Here is a 14508-nt window from a genome sequence, read left to right as displayed (position 1 = left end):
CAAACATACCACACCCAGCATCATGTGATTGGCTCTTGGTCGCTCTGTAAGAATATTTCTTTAGTGCCTCCCTTCACAGATGTGTCTGTATCAGGATGGGTCTAAACAACATGGTGTAAATGCAGTTGCTGGTGAGCCTCATTTCCTGTAGGAGGTGAACAAGAGCAGAGATCTGTTTCCCTTCAGAGCACAGAGGTTGTTTCTGTTCAGAGGAAGTGAAACTGTCTGACAGTCACTGAGAGACGGTGAAACGGCACAGCACATGAATCAAATGGATCAAACAAAATTCTGCTGTTCAGTCTGTTTGGATCTACTGAAGGATCCGGTGACTATTCCCTGTGGACACAGCTACTGCATGAACTGTATTAAAAGCTTCTGGGATGAAGAGGAAAAGAAGAAAATCTACAGCTGCCCTCAGTGCCGGAGGACTTTCACAGCGAGGCCTGTCCTGGAGAAAAACACCATGTTAGCAGATTTAGTGGAGGAGCTGAAGAAGACTGGACTCCAAGCTGCTCCTGCTGATCACTGCTATGCTGGACCTGAAGATGTGGCCTGTGATCTGTGCTCTGGCATGAAGCTAAAGGCTGTGAAATCCTGTCTGGTGTGTTTGGTCTCTTACTGTGAGAAACACCTTCAGCCACATTATGAAGTAGCTCCATTAAAGAAACACAAGCTGGTGGAGCCCTCCAAGAAGCTCCAGGAGAACATCTGCTCTCGTCATGATGAGGTGATGAAGATGTTCTGCCGTACTGATCAGCAGAGTATCTGTTATCTCTGCTCTGTGGATGAACATAAAGGCCACGACACAGTCTCAGCTGCAGCAGAAAGGACTGAGAGGCAGAGAGAGCTGGAGGTGAGTCGACAAAACATCCAGCAGAGAATCCAGGACAGAGAGAAAGATGTGAAGCTGCTTCAACAGGAGGTGGAGGCCATCAATCAGTCTGCTGATCAAACAGTGGAGCACAGTGAGAAGATCTTCACTGAGCTGATCCATCTCATCCAGAAAAGAAGCTCTGATGTGAAGCAGCAGATCAGATCCCAGCAGGAAACTGAAGTGAGTCGAGTCAAAGAGCTTGAGGAGAAGCTGGAGCAGGAGATCACTGAGCTGAAGAGGAAAGATGCTGAGCTGAAGCAGCTCTCACACACAGAGGATCACATCCAGTTTCTACACAACTACCCCTCACTGTCAGCACTCAGTGAGTCTACAGACTCATCCAGCATCAATATCCGTCCTCTGAGCTACTTTGAGGATGTGACAGCAGCTGTGTCAGAGGTCAGAGATAAACTACAGGACATTCTGAGAGAGGAATGGACAAACATCTCACTGACAGTCACTGAAGTGGATGTTTTACTGTCAGATCCACCAGAGCCAAAGACCAGAGCTGAATTCTTAAAATATTCATGTGAAATCACACTGGATCCAAACACAGCAAACACACATCTGTTATTATCAGAGGGGAACAGAAAAGTGCAAGCAGTGATTCAACAACAGTCTTATTCTGATCATCCAGACAGATTCACTGGATGGTGGCAGGTCCTGAGTAGAGAGAGTCTGACTGGACGTTGTTACTGGGAGGTGGAGTGGAGAGGGGGAGGAGTTGATGTAGCAGTCGCTTACAAGAATATCAGCAGAGCAGGGAGTGGATTTGGACGTAATGACAAATCTTGGTCATTAGAGTGTTACAACAACAGTTATACATTTTGGTACAACAACATCAAAACTCCTGTCTCAGGTCCTCGTTCCTCCAGAGTAGGAGTGTACCTGGATCACAGAGCAGGTATTTTGTCCTTCTACAGCGTCTCTGAAACCATGACTCTCCTCCACAGAGTCCAGACCACATTCACTCAGCCGCTCTATGCTGGACTTTGGCTTTACTATAATTATGGAGACACAGCTGAGTTGATTAAGCTCAAATAGACTGAAGTCTTTCATATTTTGGGTTTAAATCTGTATTTTAGTTTCATTTTATTTTCTCTCCATCATTTCTGCACAGAGATCAGCTGTCAGTCAAACATTATGGGTGGTACCTCCACATCTTCTAGTTGTTCTCTTGATGTTTCTCAGTTTTTAAAGGAGATCTTTCCTGTGACTGTTTATGGAGGCTATCACTGCTCATCATCATTTTGATTTACTAAAATATTTCTCCACATGAAAATGTAAACTTCTCTATCCTCTAAATGTTTCTGGAATATTTGTATTGAACAATGTCGACATTTCTCTTTATGAGTATGGCAGACCATGTGTGTGTGTTTGTGTTTGTTTTTGTCAAAATCATCAAACAAATGAGGAAAAACTGTGATTTTAATGAATGAATTCATATATTGTGTTGATGTTTTATTGTGTGAATAAACTGGAAGGTTTGACTATAAATCAAACTTTGAACAAAGTCTTTTCTTCTGTCTTCATTCCAGGATCTCACTCAAATCTGACGCAGAAAATATGAAACTAATCTGAGAGAATAACTGAAGCAGTTTTCCTCCTGAAGCATCACAAAGTTCAGAGTTCATGTTTAGAGCAGAAGATTCAGCAGTCGCTCTGTGACCTTTCAACTTTCTTCACTAAAACAGCTTCATTACAGAGAAACAAGTCACATTTTCTTGATGTTCTTAAGTCCTTTCAAATGTTTTTAATGGTCCTTGAATGCAGCATCAGTGTCGCAGGTTTAAAAGGTCACTTTCTGTTGTGTTCAAAGATTTCCTTCAGATATGGTCTTTAATCAGTAAAGCCAGTGATACAGCAGTGTCATTAGCTGTGTTATTGGCACCAGGCTGTGTTTATGTATGTGTTTAATTCTGTCTGAGGATGTCTTCAGCATGAAATGATCATTTGCTCAGCTGCTGTGTCTCATCTCTTATCAGACATTGGTTGGAACAGAGTTTTGTTGCTGACCATCTGACAAGAGGGTGAAGAAAAGCTTCAGGCTTCATTTGGACACTACGTTGGACAGAAGTCTCCACAAAAATGACTCAGAAACACAAATATTATTAATGAAAGTCCAAATGTCAAAAAGGGGTCATACATGATCCTGAGAAATGTCCTTGAACATTTGAACATGAGTCAGAGGGTTGTCAGGTTTCTACACTGCATCGTGGCATCAAGCCTGAGATGTCTGTGGAAACAAGTATGGAGGACACAAATGCACAGACGCAGTCGAGCTGTTTACTGCTGATGAGGAAGGAAAATAGTCTGTTGGATATTAAAGCAGCATTTATTAGAGTAAGAACAGATACTTGTGTCCTTCATTTGATCCCCGTCAATTTACAGAAGACTTAAGGACCCTTTGACTTCTAACATACAGCTGCATGTTTACAATTTTATTATTGATTTATTTCTAGCAAAGCGAGACTTTACTGATTAAAGACATATAATCAGACATATTACTGTTACTTTCTGAAAAAGACTCACATAAAGCAAATTTATCACAAGACACATCCTTCATGGCTTAAAGTTGCAGTGGGACTCTTTCGCCATCTGGTGGTTGTAACAGTTATGACAACTGTTCCTGCATATATGTCCCTCCTCAGTGTGAAGAAGACTGGACTCCAAGCTGCTCCTGCTGATCACTGCGTGTTCCTCCTGTGTCTAAAATCTATTTCCATTATGAATCAGGAAACTGTTTGCACCAATCATAAAGCCAATAAAATACGTCACACACTAAGAAATAACAAAAAGGAATTGTGCATTTCAAGGAGATTTTTCCCTCGTTTTTTGAAATCATAACAATACAAACTGTCACGGTTCGGGTCAGTGGCCGTGTGACGAGTGGAAAGGAGGACTCAAATTTTTCACACCAGCCTATTAATTAATGAAAGACCAAGACAGACTTTTAATTCATTTGAAAGCCTGATGCTTAACATTGTCCACCCCAGCTGTGAAACTCAGAAACCAGTCTTACTTGTTATCATCTATCGTCCACCTGGGCCTTACACAGAGTTTCTGTCTGATTTCTCAGACTTTATATCTAATTTAGTTCTGAGCTCAGATAAAATAATTATTGTGGGTGATTTTAACATCCATGTAGATGCTAAAAATGACAGCCTCAACATGGCATTTAATCTGTTATTAGACTCAATTGGTTTCTCTCAAAATGTAAAAGAACCCACCCACCACTTTAATCACACTCTAGATCTTGTTTTAACATATGGCATAGAAACTGAACATTTAACAGTGTTTCCTGAAAACCCTCTCCTGTCTGATCATTTCCTGATAACATCTACATTTACAATAATTGATTACACAGCGGTAAAGAGTAGACTTTATCAAAGTAGATGTCTTTCTGAAAGTGCTGTAACTAAGTTTAAGAATATAATCCACCCACTGTTATCATCTCCAATGCCCTGTACCAACACAGAGCAGAGCAGCTATCTGAACGCTACCCCAACAGAGGTCGATTATCTTGTTAATAATTTCACCTCCTCACTACGTACGACTCTGGATACTGTAGCTCCAGTGAAAACTAAGGTCTCTAATCAGAAGTACCTGACTCCGTGGTATAATTCTCAAACACGTACCCTAAAGCAGATGACTCGTAATCTGGAGAGGAAATGGCGTGTCACAAATCTAGAGGATCATCATTTAGCCTGGAGAAATAGTTTGCTGCTTTATAAGAAAGCCCTCCGCAAAGCCAGAACATCTTACTATTCATCACTGATTGAAGAAAATAAGAACAACCCCAGGTTTCTCTTCAGCACTGTAGCCAGGCTGACAAAAAGTCAGAGCTCTTTTGAGCCAACCATCCCTTTAACGTTAACTAGTAATGACTTCATGAACTTCTTCACAAATAAAATTTTTATCATTAGAGAAAAAATTACCAATAATCATCCCACAGATGTAATATTATCTACAGCTACTCTTAATACCATTGATGTTAAGTTAGACTCTTTTTCTCCAATTGATCTTTCTGAGTTAACTTCAATAATTACTTCCTCCAAACCATCAACGTGTCTTTTAGACCCCATTCCTACAAAACTGCTCAAAGAAGTCCTGCTAGAGCTGGGCGATATGAGATTTTTTCATATCACGATATGTTTTTTTCATTTCAGGCGATAACGATATCTATCACGATATAAGCCAAATAACTATATTTGTAAGATTTAAATGTGCCGTTGCTCACAAGTAAAATGTGAAATAATCAGCAGCTTGTTTTTATTTAAATATTTATTTCCCATAATAAGTTCAACAGGGTAGATGTACTTAAGGAACATGAGACTTTTTCAGATAAATAAAGGCAAATATTGCAAACTACACAAAAGGCAGCCACTAAAGCGTTTAAGTTTCAAAATAGAACAAACAAAACAGACTAAATTGTCAATTCCACTTAGAAACAAAATATTAATTCTAAAAATAAATCTTAGTTTTACAGAAGAACAGACAAAACTGACTAACTTTTGTCAATATCAAATAAACTGAGAACTAAAAGGAAATTCTCAATCTCTCCTTGTTGTATAGCTTAGCTTTTCAAACAGTTTTAACAGTTACTTTAGTCTGACAAAAGCCGAATGACGAATTAGGCTACATCCACACGTACACGGGTATCTTTGAAAACGGAGATTTTCCGTTTTCGTTTTAAAAAATAATCCCGTCCACACATAAAGGCAGAAATGAAGGAAAACGCTGCTATGAACATGCCAAAGCAGCAGGTGGCGCTAGATTCCTAACCGTGCCGAAATGTTGGCCAATCAGAAGTCTAGAAGCCTCGGTGGGAAAAAGTAAACAAAGCTGGGGCATAGAAGCAGAACCGAGTCGTATGTGTGGAGGGACAGTAACTTTGTGTATATGTAAGCATTTAAACACTGCAGAGTAGAATTAACAGTAACAGTATTGTAGAAATTCATTTCACCGAAACAATAACGTGGCGCACAGTGTGACGCATGCACCAGTTTATTGTATTTCCAGACTTGCTTTCGGCACAATTTACAGTGCACGCTACTCTGTTTTTTGTCAGACTTGAAATAGCCGAAATACCTTCACACTACGGAACTTCTATGGCTCTTCCGTTCGACAATCTCTCCGGCATTGGAACCATCATCTGTTTTCTCTTCGGTCACGCTCGGTTGATTTTTCTAGTCGGCACACTCATTTCCTCCATTACCCGCTGGCTGCTTCCCAAACAAACACACGTGCGGCTTGGCACTTGTGCTGTACGTAACAAGTCACGCGACGTGATGCTGCGGCTGTGATTGGTTCGGCTCTGCGCTACTTAATTTGGATTGGCTGACCTTTTTTTTTTTTTTTTTTTTTCTTGAGGACAAGAGCGGCGAGGTCTATCGCGATAGCTTAATTTCTCTATCGAGTCAAAGTTATATCGCGATACATATCGTTATCGTTCTATCGCCCAGCTCTAAGTCCTGCCATTAATTAATTCTTCGATCTTAAATATGATCAACCTATCTCTAATAATCGGCTATGTACCACAGGCCTTCAAGCTGGCTGTAGTTAAACCTTTACTCAAAAAGCCATCTCTAGACCCAGCAGTCTTAGCTAATTATAGGCCAATCTCCAACCTTCCTTTCATATCAAAAATCCTTGAAAGAGTAGTTGTCAAACAGCTAACAGATCATCTGCAGAGGAATGGTTTATTTGAAGAGTTTCAGTCAGGTTTCAGAGTTCATCACAGCACAGAAACAGCTTTAGTGAAGGTTACAAATGATCTTCTTATGGCCTCTGACAGTGGACTCATCTCTGTGCTTGTCCTGCTAGACCTCAGTGCAGCATTCGATACTGTTGACCATAATATCCTATTAGAGCGATTAAAACATGCTGTAGGTATTACAGGTACTGCGCTGCAGTGGTTTGTATCATATCTATCTAATAGACTCCAATTTGTGCATGTAAATGGAGAGTCCTCTTCACACACTGAGGTTAATTATGGAGTTCCACAGGGTTCAGTGCTAGGACCAATTCTGTTTACATTATACATGCTTCCCTTAGGCAGTATCATTAGAAGACATAGCATACATTTTCACTGCTATGCAGATGACACCCAGCTCTATCTGTCCATGAAGCCAGATAACACACACCAATTAGTTAAACTGCAGGAATGTCTTAAAGACATAAAGACCTGGATGGCCGCTAACTTTCTGCTTCTTAATTCAGATAAAACTGAGGTTATTGTACTCGGCCCTGAAAATCTTAGAAATATGGTATCTAACCAGATTCTTACCCTGGATGGCATTACCTTGGCCTCCAGTAACGCTGTGAGGAACCTGGGAGTCATTTTTGACCAGGACATGTCCTTCAACGCACATATTAAACAAATATGTAAGACTGCTTTCTTCCATTTGCGCAACATCTCTAAAATTAGAAATATCCTGTCTCAGAGTGATGCTGAAAAACTAGTTCATGCATTTATTACTTCCAGGCTGGACTACTGTAATTCATTATTATCAGGATGTCCAAAAAACTCGCTGAAAAGCCTTCAGCTAATCCAAAATGCTGCAGCAAGAGTCCTGACAGGGACTAGAAAGAGTGAGCATATTTCTCCTGTTTTGGCTTCCCTTCATTGGCTTCCTGTTAAGTCCAGAATTGAATTCAAAATCCTGCTCCTCACATACAAGGTCTTAAATAATCAGGCCCCATCTTATCTTAATGACCTTGTAGTACCATATCACCCTATTAGAGCACTTCGCTCTCGCTCTGCAGGCCTACTTGCTGTTCCTAGAGTATTTAAAAGTAGAATGGAAGGGAGAGCCTTCAGTTTTCAGGCCCCTCTTCTGTGGAACCAGCTTCCAGTTTGGATTCAGGAGACAGACACTATCTCTACTTTTAAGATTAGGCTTAAAACTTTCCTTTTTGCTAAAGCATATAGTTAGGGCTGGACCAGGTGACCCTGAATCCTCCCTTAGTTATGCTGCAATAGATGTAGGCTGCCGGGGGATTCCCATGATGCATTGAGTTTTTCCTTTCCAGTCACCTTTCTCACTCACTATGTATTAATAGACCTCTCTGCATTGAATCATATCTGTTATTAACCTCTGTCTCTCTTCCACAGCATGTCTTTATCCTGTCTTCCTTCTCTCAGCCCAACCGGTCACAGCAGATGGCCGCCCCTCCCTGAGCCTGGTTCTGCCGGAGGTTTCTTCCTGTTAAAAGGGAGTTTTTCCTTCCCACTGTCGCCAAAGTGCTTGCTCATAGGGGGTCATATGATTGTTGGGTTTTTCTCTGTATCTATGAAGCACCTTGAGGCGACTTTTGTTGTGATTTGGCGCTATATAAATAAAATTGAATTGAATTGAATTAAATGTTCCTGATATTGACAACCCACCTGTTTTTGACAGCCAATCTGATTTTGGCAACATACCTGATATGCCTAACAGTACTACAGATGATACTCAGTACTTATCTACCAATGGAGTCACACCGACCGAACAAGTGGATGAAATAACCTTAACTGAAAATGACTCACCTGTTGATGACCCAGACGTCCAAGAAAGGCAACTTCCATTTCAGGAGGCTGGCACCAGAGGTGCGAATCCTGAGGAGAGAATGGAGGAGATAGTCCCAGTGGATACAGGGGAAAACATGGATACAAATGATTCTGTAAGGAGATCTGAGAGAAACCGTCGTCCGCCACGACGGCTTGACTATACGGAGCTAGGCAATCCTCTGATCACTGCAGCAAAATCATTCTTGCAAGGACTGTCTTCAGCTTGGGCCGATGTCATCAGTGATGGTGAAGAGCCTGTTTCGCCCTCTTCCTTGACCCGTGAAATAATCATCATTTAACTGTCTACCATGCACAGGGACGTGCATGAGTTCAGGAGGGGAGGGTGTAGCCCAGATGAAAAAAATCATATTTATTCTCTTTATATTAACTGTCCACATCAACAAAACGTCATATTTCCTATGACCATTGAATGCACCTCGCTCAGCGACCAATCAGAGCCTACCCAGGCCGCATTGACCCTGTCAGCCAGGAAGTGAGGTGAAGGTCCATGGTGCTCCCGGGTTTTTCTCATCTCAGCAAGAGGAGTGGAGGCATCTGCTACTCAAACCGAGAAATCCACGGACAAAAGAGAGGAAAAACTCAGAATTGAGAGGAAGGAAAGCCAGCCTACTTACCTGCTGGAAGTCCGGAGTCGAGTGGCTGGATGAAGGAGAGAGGCAATGTCGGTAAGACGAGTGTTATTCTGATGGGAAAAACTTGTAGAGACTTACCGTCGCGATCATGCTAATGCTAGCTCGGTGTCTCACAGGCTAACCACTCACCTTTCATCCGGAGAGCTGCTGCAATTCCAACGCCAGTGTGTGTTGGGCTTTTGTGAAACAGAGCAACGGTGAGCAACATGTTCTTAGCTGCTCTAAAGCTAATTTTTGTCAGTTCACTGTGAGTTTAAAGTAATCTAGAGGGTAATTTTTAGTGCATTTCTCTCTCACGAATAGGCCTATAGTGTGGAGAAATTAAGCACACTGCTTTAATGCCTCTGAACTGAACTCGCATGTATATTTTGTTGCTTATTTGCACATAGTTCTGAATTTGTTATGGTGTATTGTATTTTGAATGTCAATGGTTACTTACCATAAGTATTGTTTAATTAATGTTTACATAAATAGAGAAATATTTGAGCAACTTAGATGTTTAGTTCTCATATTTGATATGCTTGAAAATTGAATGTTGTACAACAGAACTGTGAGATTTGATAAGATTTAAGATGTTGATGCAATGAATATGAGGTGATGCAATATTTTGATTTTGTATTTTAACCTTAAACAATGCATCTGGAACAGACTGATTAGAATGTACATTTTATGGCCTGGATTATAGGTCAGGTTTTTTGGAGAGGACGGAAAAGTCCAAGGACCAGGACAATATTCCAGTTGTGATAGATGGCGAGCCAACCACTTTGAGGACTATCTCCCCCAAAGAAGATACACACTACACACTCATACATTCCAGTTACACTCACAAGGACCTTTGAAGTTGGCTATCGCCAGCTTAACTCTAAATTCTTAAAGGGCCCCAACGAGTACTTTTATTTTGTTTGAGTGTGCACACTATTTATTTTATTTTATACTTTATCTGTATAAATTGGACAAATACCTGTTATACTTTGTAACAATACAAGAGTGGCTACTCAAAAGTTAACATTGTGTCCAGATCATTATTGCTGCTCAATACTTTGGCTCCATACGAATTTGGTGTCTTCTGATTCTGGCCAGGGTCTTATTACGAGCCCGAGTAATTATTGCGCTGTAATTCACCTTTATACCTTAAAGTTGGTTACAAATGTCACATAAAATCTTAATCTGAATAAGGGATTTGAACCCCACTGTCACGGCCAGGGGATCAGCAGGCCGCTGACTAGTAGTGTTCTCTCTCTCGCTCTCTCGCCAGGGCGGAACTCATGGTGGGTTCACGCCCTCGGCCCACGCCCCTCTGAAGAGGAAACACCTGGGCCTCATCAGTGCAGCCAGCATTTAAGCCAGGGAGTGGCTTCTACTCATCGCTGGATCGTTGTGTGTGACTCGCGTCAGTGCAGCCCGGTTCTTTTTTTTTTTTTTTTTGGAAGTGACATCAGAAACAGCAGCATGTGACATCACGTGATGGCGGAGCTTCAGTTCATCCTTTGTCATCCTTTTTTTTTTTTTTTTTTTTTAATAGGACAGGGGGAAAGAATGAAAGAAAGAGGGGGAGAGGAAGAAAGAAAACCAAAGGGGAGAAGAGACGGTGAGAAGGGGGGGAAGAGAGAAAAAAAAAAAAAAAAAAAAAAAAAAAAAAACCTCCTGGGTCACCTGTATGGAAATGTAACACTTTTACCACCGGCTCGTGTGACAAGACTCCCCCCCTTATGCCCTCGGGTGCAGTCTTGACTCTACTTAAACATTCTGTGATAAAAGATACATCTCGAAAAATAAATATCAGTCTAAGGTTCATATGATTCTCGTGTCTACACAGACAAGCGGAGGCTAAGGAAATACACTTAACCGATTAAGGCTAATACATGTGAATACTCAAATGATAAGACACCATGCAATAAACCCAACACAGGATCTCAGGGTTAGAAAATGTATTAAACAATTGCAGGAAATTCACATCCAACCCTTTTTTTTTCTTCATGAAAAAAACACATATACAAAACATACAATAAACCCCCGGGGGATAGATTTTAGTATTTTTTCCCTTAACCTGTCCAATGTTATTCTTTCCCCAGAGTGCACTCTTAGTTTATTTTTGTTGTTGGCGCGCTTTAGTTGGAGCTCTTAATAATAACAACAATACCTCCGAGTATCCGTGATGTCTCCACCTCCTCCGATGAATAACTCACTCGTTGTGGTAGCAACCGTCTCCACTCGCGGCAGCGAGCAACGAATCTCCGGTTCCTTAGATAGCAGCGAATCATCCACGGTTAGCGACTCTCTCCCGAGACAACTCTCCAACTCCGTCTCTCCGCTCCGGCGGAATCTCCGTTAGCCAGGACCGTGGCGTTAGCCTAGCTCCAGCTAGCCAACGTAGCCAAATGTGCCTCGTGCTTAGTCAAGCACAAAAGATACGGGAAGCCCGGCTCAAACGCTCCGAATGATTACCGGGAAGCCCGCAGACGGGTGATATGTTGTTGCCGAACAACTTTGGTGACATAAGCAGTCCCGAAGTCCATGCTTCGTCTATGCCATTTTAGTAATCCTTCTTTTTCTCCTCTCTTCCTCCCGAGTCTCTTTCCCCCGGAAGTCATCTGCAAGTCATGACCTCTCGTGACGTAGCATACAAAACAAGTTACACTTCTTCTCTTTTAACAGACATTCACATTCCATGAAATTATGGTTTTTTAACGTAACTGATTTTTTCACACACTATTTATGCATTTTAATACAAACATTTATATCACATATCTATACCACTCTTAACCTCACCATGAACCGTTATTTTCTCTTCGACTTATTCTCATGAAAACAAAATAAATACCACTGATATTTATCAGAGTATTACACTCTCCCCCCACCAAAGAAAAGCATGCCCTCATGACTTTGTACCTTGAAAACATAAACCATTATGGCACAACAGGTGAGTAAAACACACAACTAAGCAAAGATGGATGTACCTATCCACTTATAAAAACAAGAGACATATTTCACTGTAGTGGCGGCTACCACACTGGGATGACCTGGTTCATTATAAGTTAACCTCAAAGGAGCCCTCTTTAACCTCTGAGGTCTGGTCTTAATGTCAAAGTCAGGATTAGTCTCAGAGTTAAATCCAGTATCTTCTTCTTGCGAAATAAGGTCTGCATTCAGTGTTTTCTCTTTCCCTGCCTCCTCAGGATTCTCGCAAGTATCAGGTGATTCGGCTTCGGTGATCTCAACAGACTCAGATTCATTTACACTGTCCGTCTCAGGTCCCTCTACACATTCCTGTGTTACTCCCAGCCCAACTGTTTTTGGTTGTTCAGCTACGTCGCTTAAGGAAATACCCAAATCCAGACTGAATGGTTCCAGAGTATCACTATCCATGTTGCACCTGAGAGGTTCAACAGTCAGATCACACCAAAGTCCAAAATCCTCATCTTCGGAGTCAGTGTACTCTTTCTCATCTTTATCACTGGGCGTGACTCCTTCCCTTTCAGAGTCTTTATCTGCCGTTCTCTGCGATAGTGTCTTTTCCTTTCCAGGCTTGTCTGTGCATTCTTTCTGTTTCCTCCATCGCAAGACTCTCCTTGTAGGGGTGAGATCCGTATGGGATGCAGAGTCTAGACATATCCTCTCCCCAAGAGGCAGTAAGTGATTTCGATGGAGGATCTTGATTGGTCCATCACCATCTTCAGGTTTCAACCGGAACACTGGTAGGTTCGGCATCTTGCTTTCCACAACATATGGTTTTGACGCCCAGCGATCGGCCAGTTTATGCTTCCCCTGTAACCCGAGGTTTCGTAGCAAGACTCTGTCTCCAGGTAACAACTGTGCGAACCTGATTCTTTTGTCATACCGCTGCTTATTGTTCTCATTCTGTTTGGCCGCGACGGACTCTGCTAGTTCATAGGCAGCCTTTAACTCCTTCCTCAGGTCAGAAACGTACTTGAGGTAAGTTTTCTGTGGTGTGCCATCACAAGAAGTCTCGAAACACAAATCCACAGGTAACCTAGCTTCACGCCCAAACATAAGGAAATAAGGAGAGAAACCTGTAGCTTCATTTGGAGTGCAATTATAAGCATGAACCAAATGAACGACGTGCTGACTCCATTTTTTCTTTCTGTTCGGTTCCAGGGTCCCCAACATGTCCAACAACGTCCTATTAAACCTCTCGGGTTGAGGGTCTCCTTGAGGATGATAGGGCGTCGTTCTTGATTTTTCAACTCCAAGCGAACTCAACACTTCATGAACAAGACGACTTTCAAAATCTCTGCCCTGATCACTGTGCATCCTCCGTGGCAGTCCGTAATGGACGAAATACTTCTCCAGCAACACCTTTGCAACCGTAGAGGCTCTCTGGTCTCTTGTTGGAAAAGCTTGAGCATAACGAGTGTAGTGATCGGTAATGACCAGAACATTTTCTGTGCTGCTCGAATCAGGCTCTATGGACAAAAAGTCCATACAAACAAGGTCGAACGGTCCCTCACTTTGCAAATGCGACAAAGGTGCAGCTCTCTTGGGTAGAGTCTTTCTTTTTATACACCTCTCACAAGACTTGCAATACTCTTCAATCTCTGACTTCATCCGAGGCCAGTAGAACCGGTTTCTTACCAAGCCGTATGTCTTGTCGAGGCCCAAATGACCTGAGTCATCGTGCAGTGATTTCAGTACAGGGACTCTATACTTTTCTGGTAGTACCAACTGAGAACAGCGTGATTTTCCTGGAGGAGTTACAATGCGATACATCACTCCTTTCTGCATCTTTAACCTGTCCCACTCTCTCAACAGCAAAGAGCAAGTTGGTTGCTTGGTCTTGTCAACTTGGTTACTATTCCCATTACTCAGAGCTGTCCACACTTGTCCTATGCCGGGGTCTTCCCGTTGAGCGGTCGACAACTCAGCAAGACTCACAAAAGGCATATTCTTAACACTCAAAGAAGCCAGATTGCAATAAGCTTGTGGGATAGCTTGTGGAGAAGTGCCAAAAGAGTCAATGGCTCTTCCGGATCGTGGGTTTTTATGTTTCATCACCCCAGACATTTGACACAAGGCTCTCACTCCTGCTGCAGGAACGTCGTCCCACTCGGATTTGGATATCGACCCCGATTGTGGCCGGCGAGAGAGAGCGTCAGCGTCAATGTTTTGGACTCCTGCTCTGTACTTGAGACTAAAGTCATATGTAGACAGGGCAGCAAGCCAACGGTGACCCGTCGCGTCTAGCTTGGCAGACGTTAGCACATATGTCAGAGGGTTGTTGTCTGTCCTCACCTCGAACTTGGTCCCGTACAGATAGTCATGCAGTCTGTCCACTACCGCCCACTTCAGCGCCAAAAATTCCAATTTATGGGCTGGATAATTCTTTTCTGAAGGAGTCAAACTCCGACTGACGAAAGCCACAGGTCTCAATCCTTCACCTTGATCCTGATACAGCACTCCTCCTAGCCCCT

The 14508-nt window shown here is 42.3% G+C and overlaps 1 protein-coding gene and 1 long non-coding RNA gene across 3 annotated transcripts; both read left to right on the top strand.

Moving 5' to 3' along the window:
* Positions 1-257: 257 nt before the first annotated feature.
* On the top strand, positions 258-2368 carry LOC146687117 (tripartite motif-containing protein 16-like). 2 transcript variants are annotated; one of them, XM_085438135.1, is made up of 2 exons: positions 258-1054; positions 1750-1873. In XM_085438135.1, exons 1-2 carry the CDS (start codon positions 263-265, stop codon positions 1804-1806), a joined length of 849 nt encoding a protein of 282 aa, XP_085294261.1. In that variant the 5' UTR covers positions 258-262; the 3' UTR covers positions 1807-1873. The 2 variants fall into 2 exon arrangements, with proteins under 2 accessions (XP_085294261.1, XP_085294260.1); XM_085438134.1 differs by having other exon boundaries at positions 258-2368.
* Positions 2369-8246: 5878 nt separating this feature from the next.
* On the top strand, positions 8247-10222 carry LOC146687116 (uncharacterized). Its single transcript, XR_014916294.1, has 3 exons — positions 8247-9112; positions 9196-9276; positions 9765-10222. It is a non-coding gene; the product is annotated as an uncharacterized LOC146687116 (long non-coding RNA).
* Positions 10223-14508: the final 4286 nt, after the last annotated feature.

The sequence above is a fragment of the Copadichromis virginalis genome, linkage group LG18 (assembly GCF_057382275.1).
Source record: "Copadichromis virginalis isolate Kocher_CV1m ecotype Utaka linkage group LG18, C_Virginalis_male_GT1.1, whole genome shotgun sequence".
In the NCBI taxonomy this organism is placed as follows: domain Eukaryota; kingdom Metazoa; phylum Chordata; class Actinopteri; order Cichliformes; family Cichlidae; genus Copadichromis; species Copadichromis virginalis.
The sequence above is the reverse complement of the archived record's forward strand: the minus strand, read 5'-3'. Positions and strand labels throughout refer to the sequence as shown.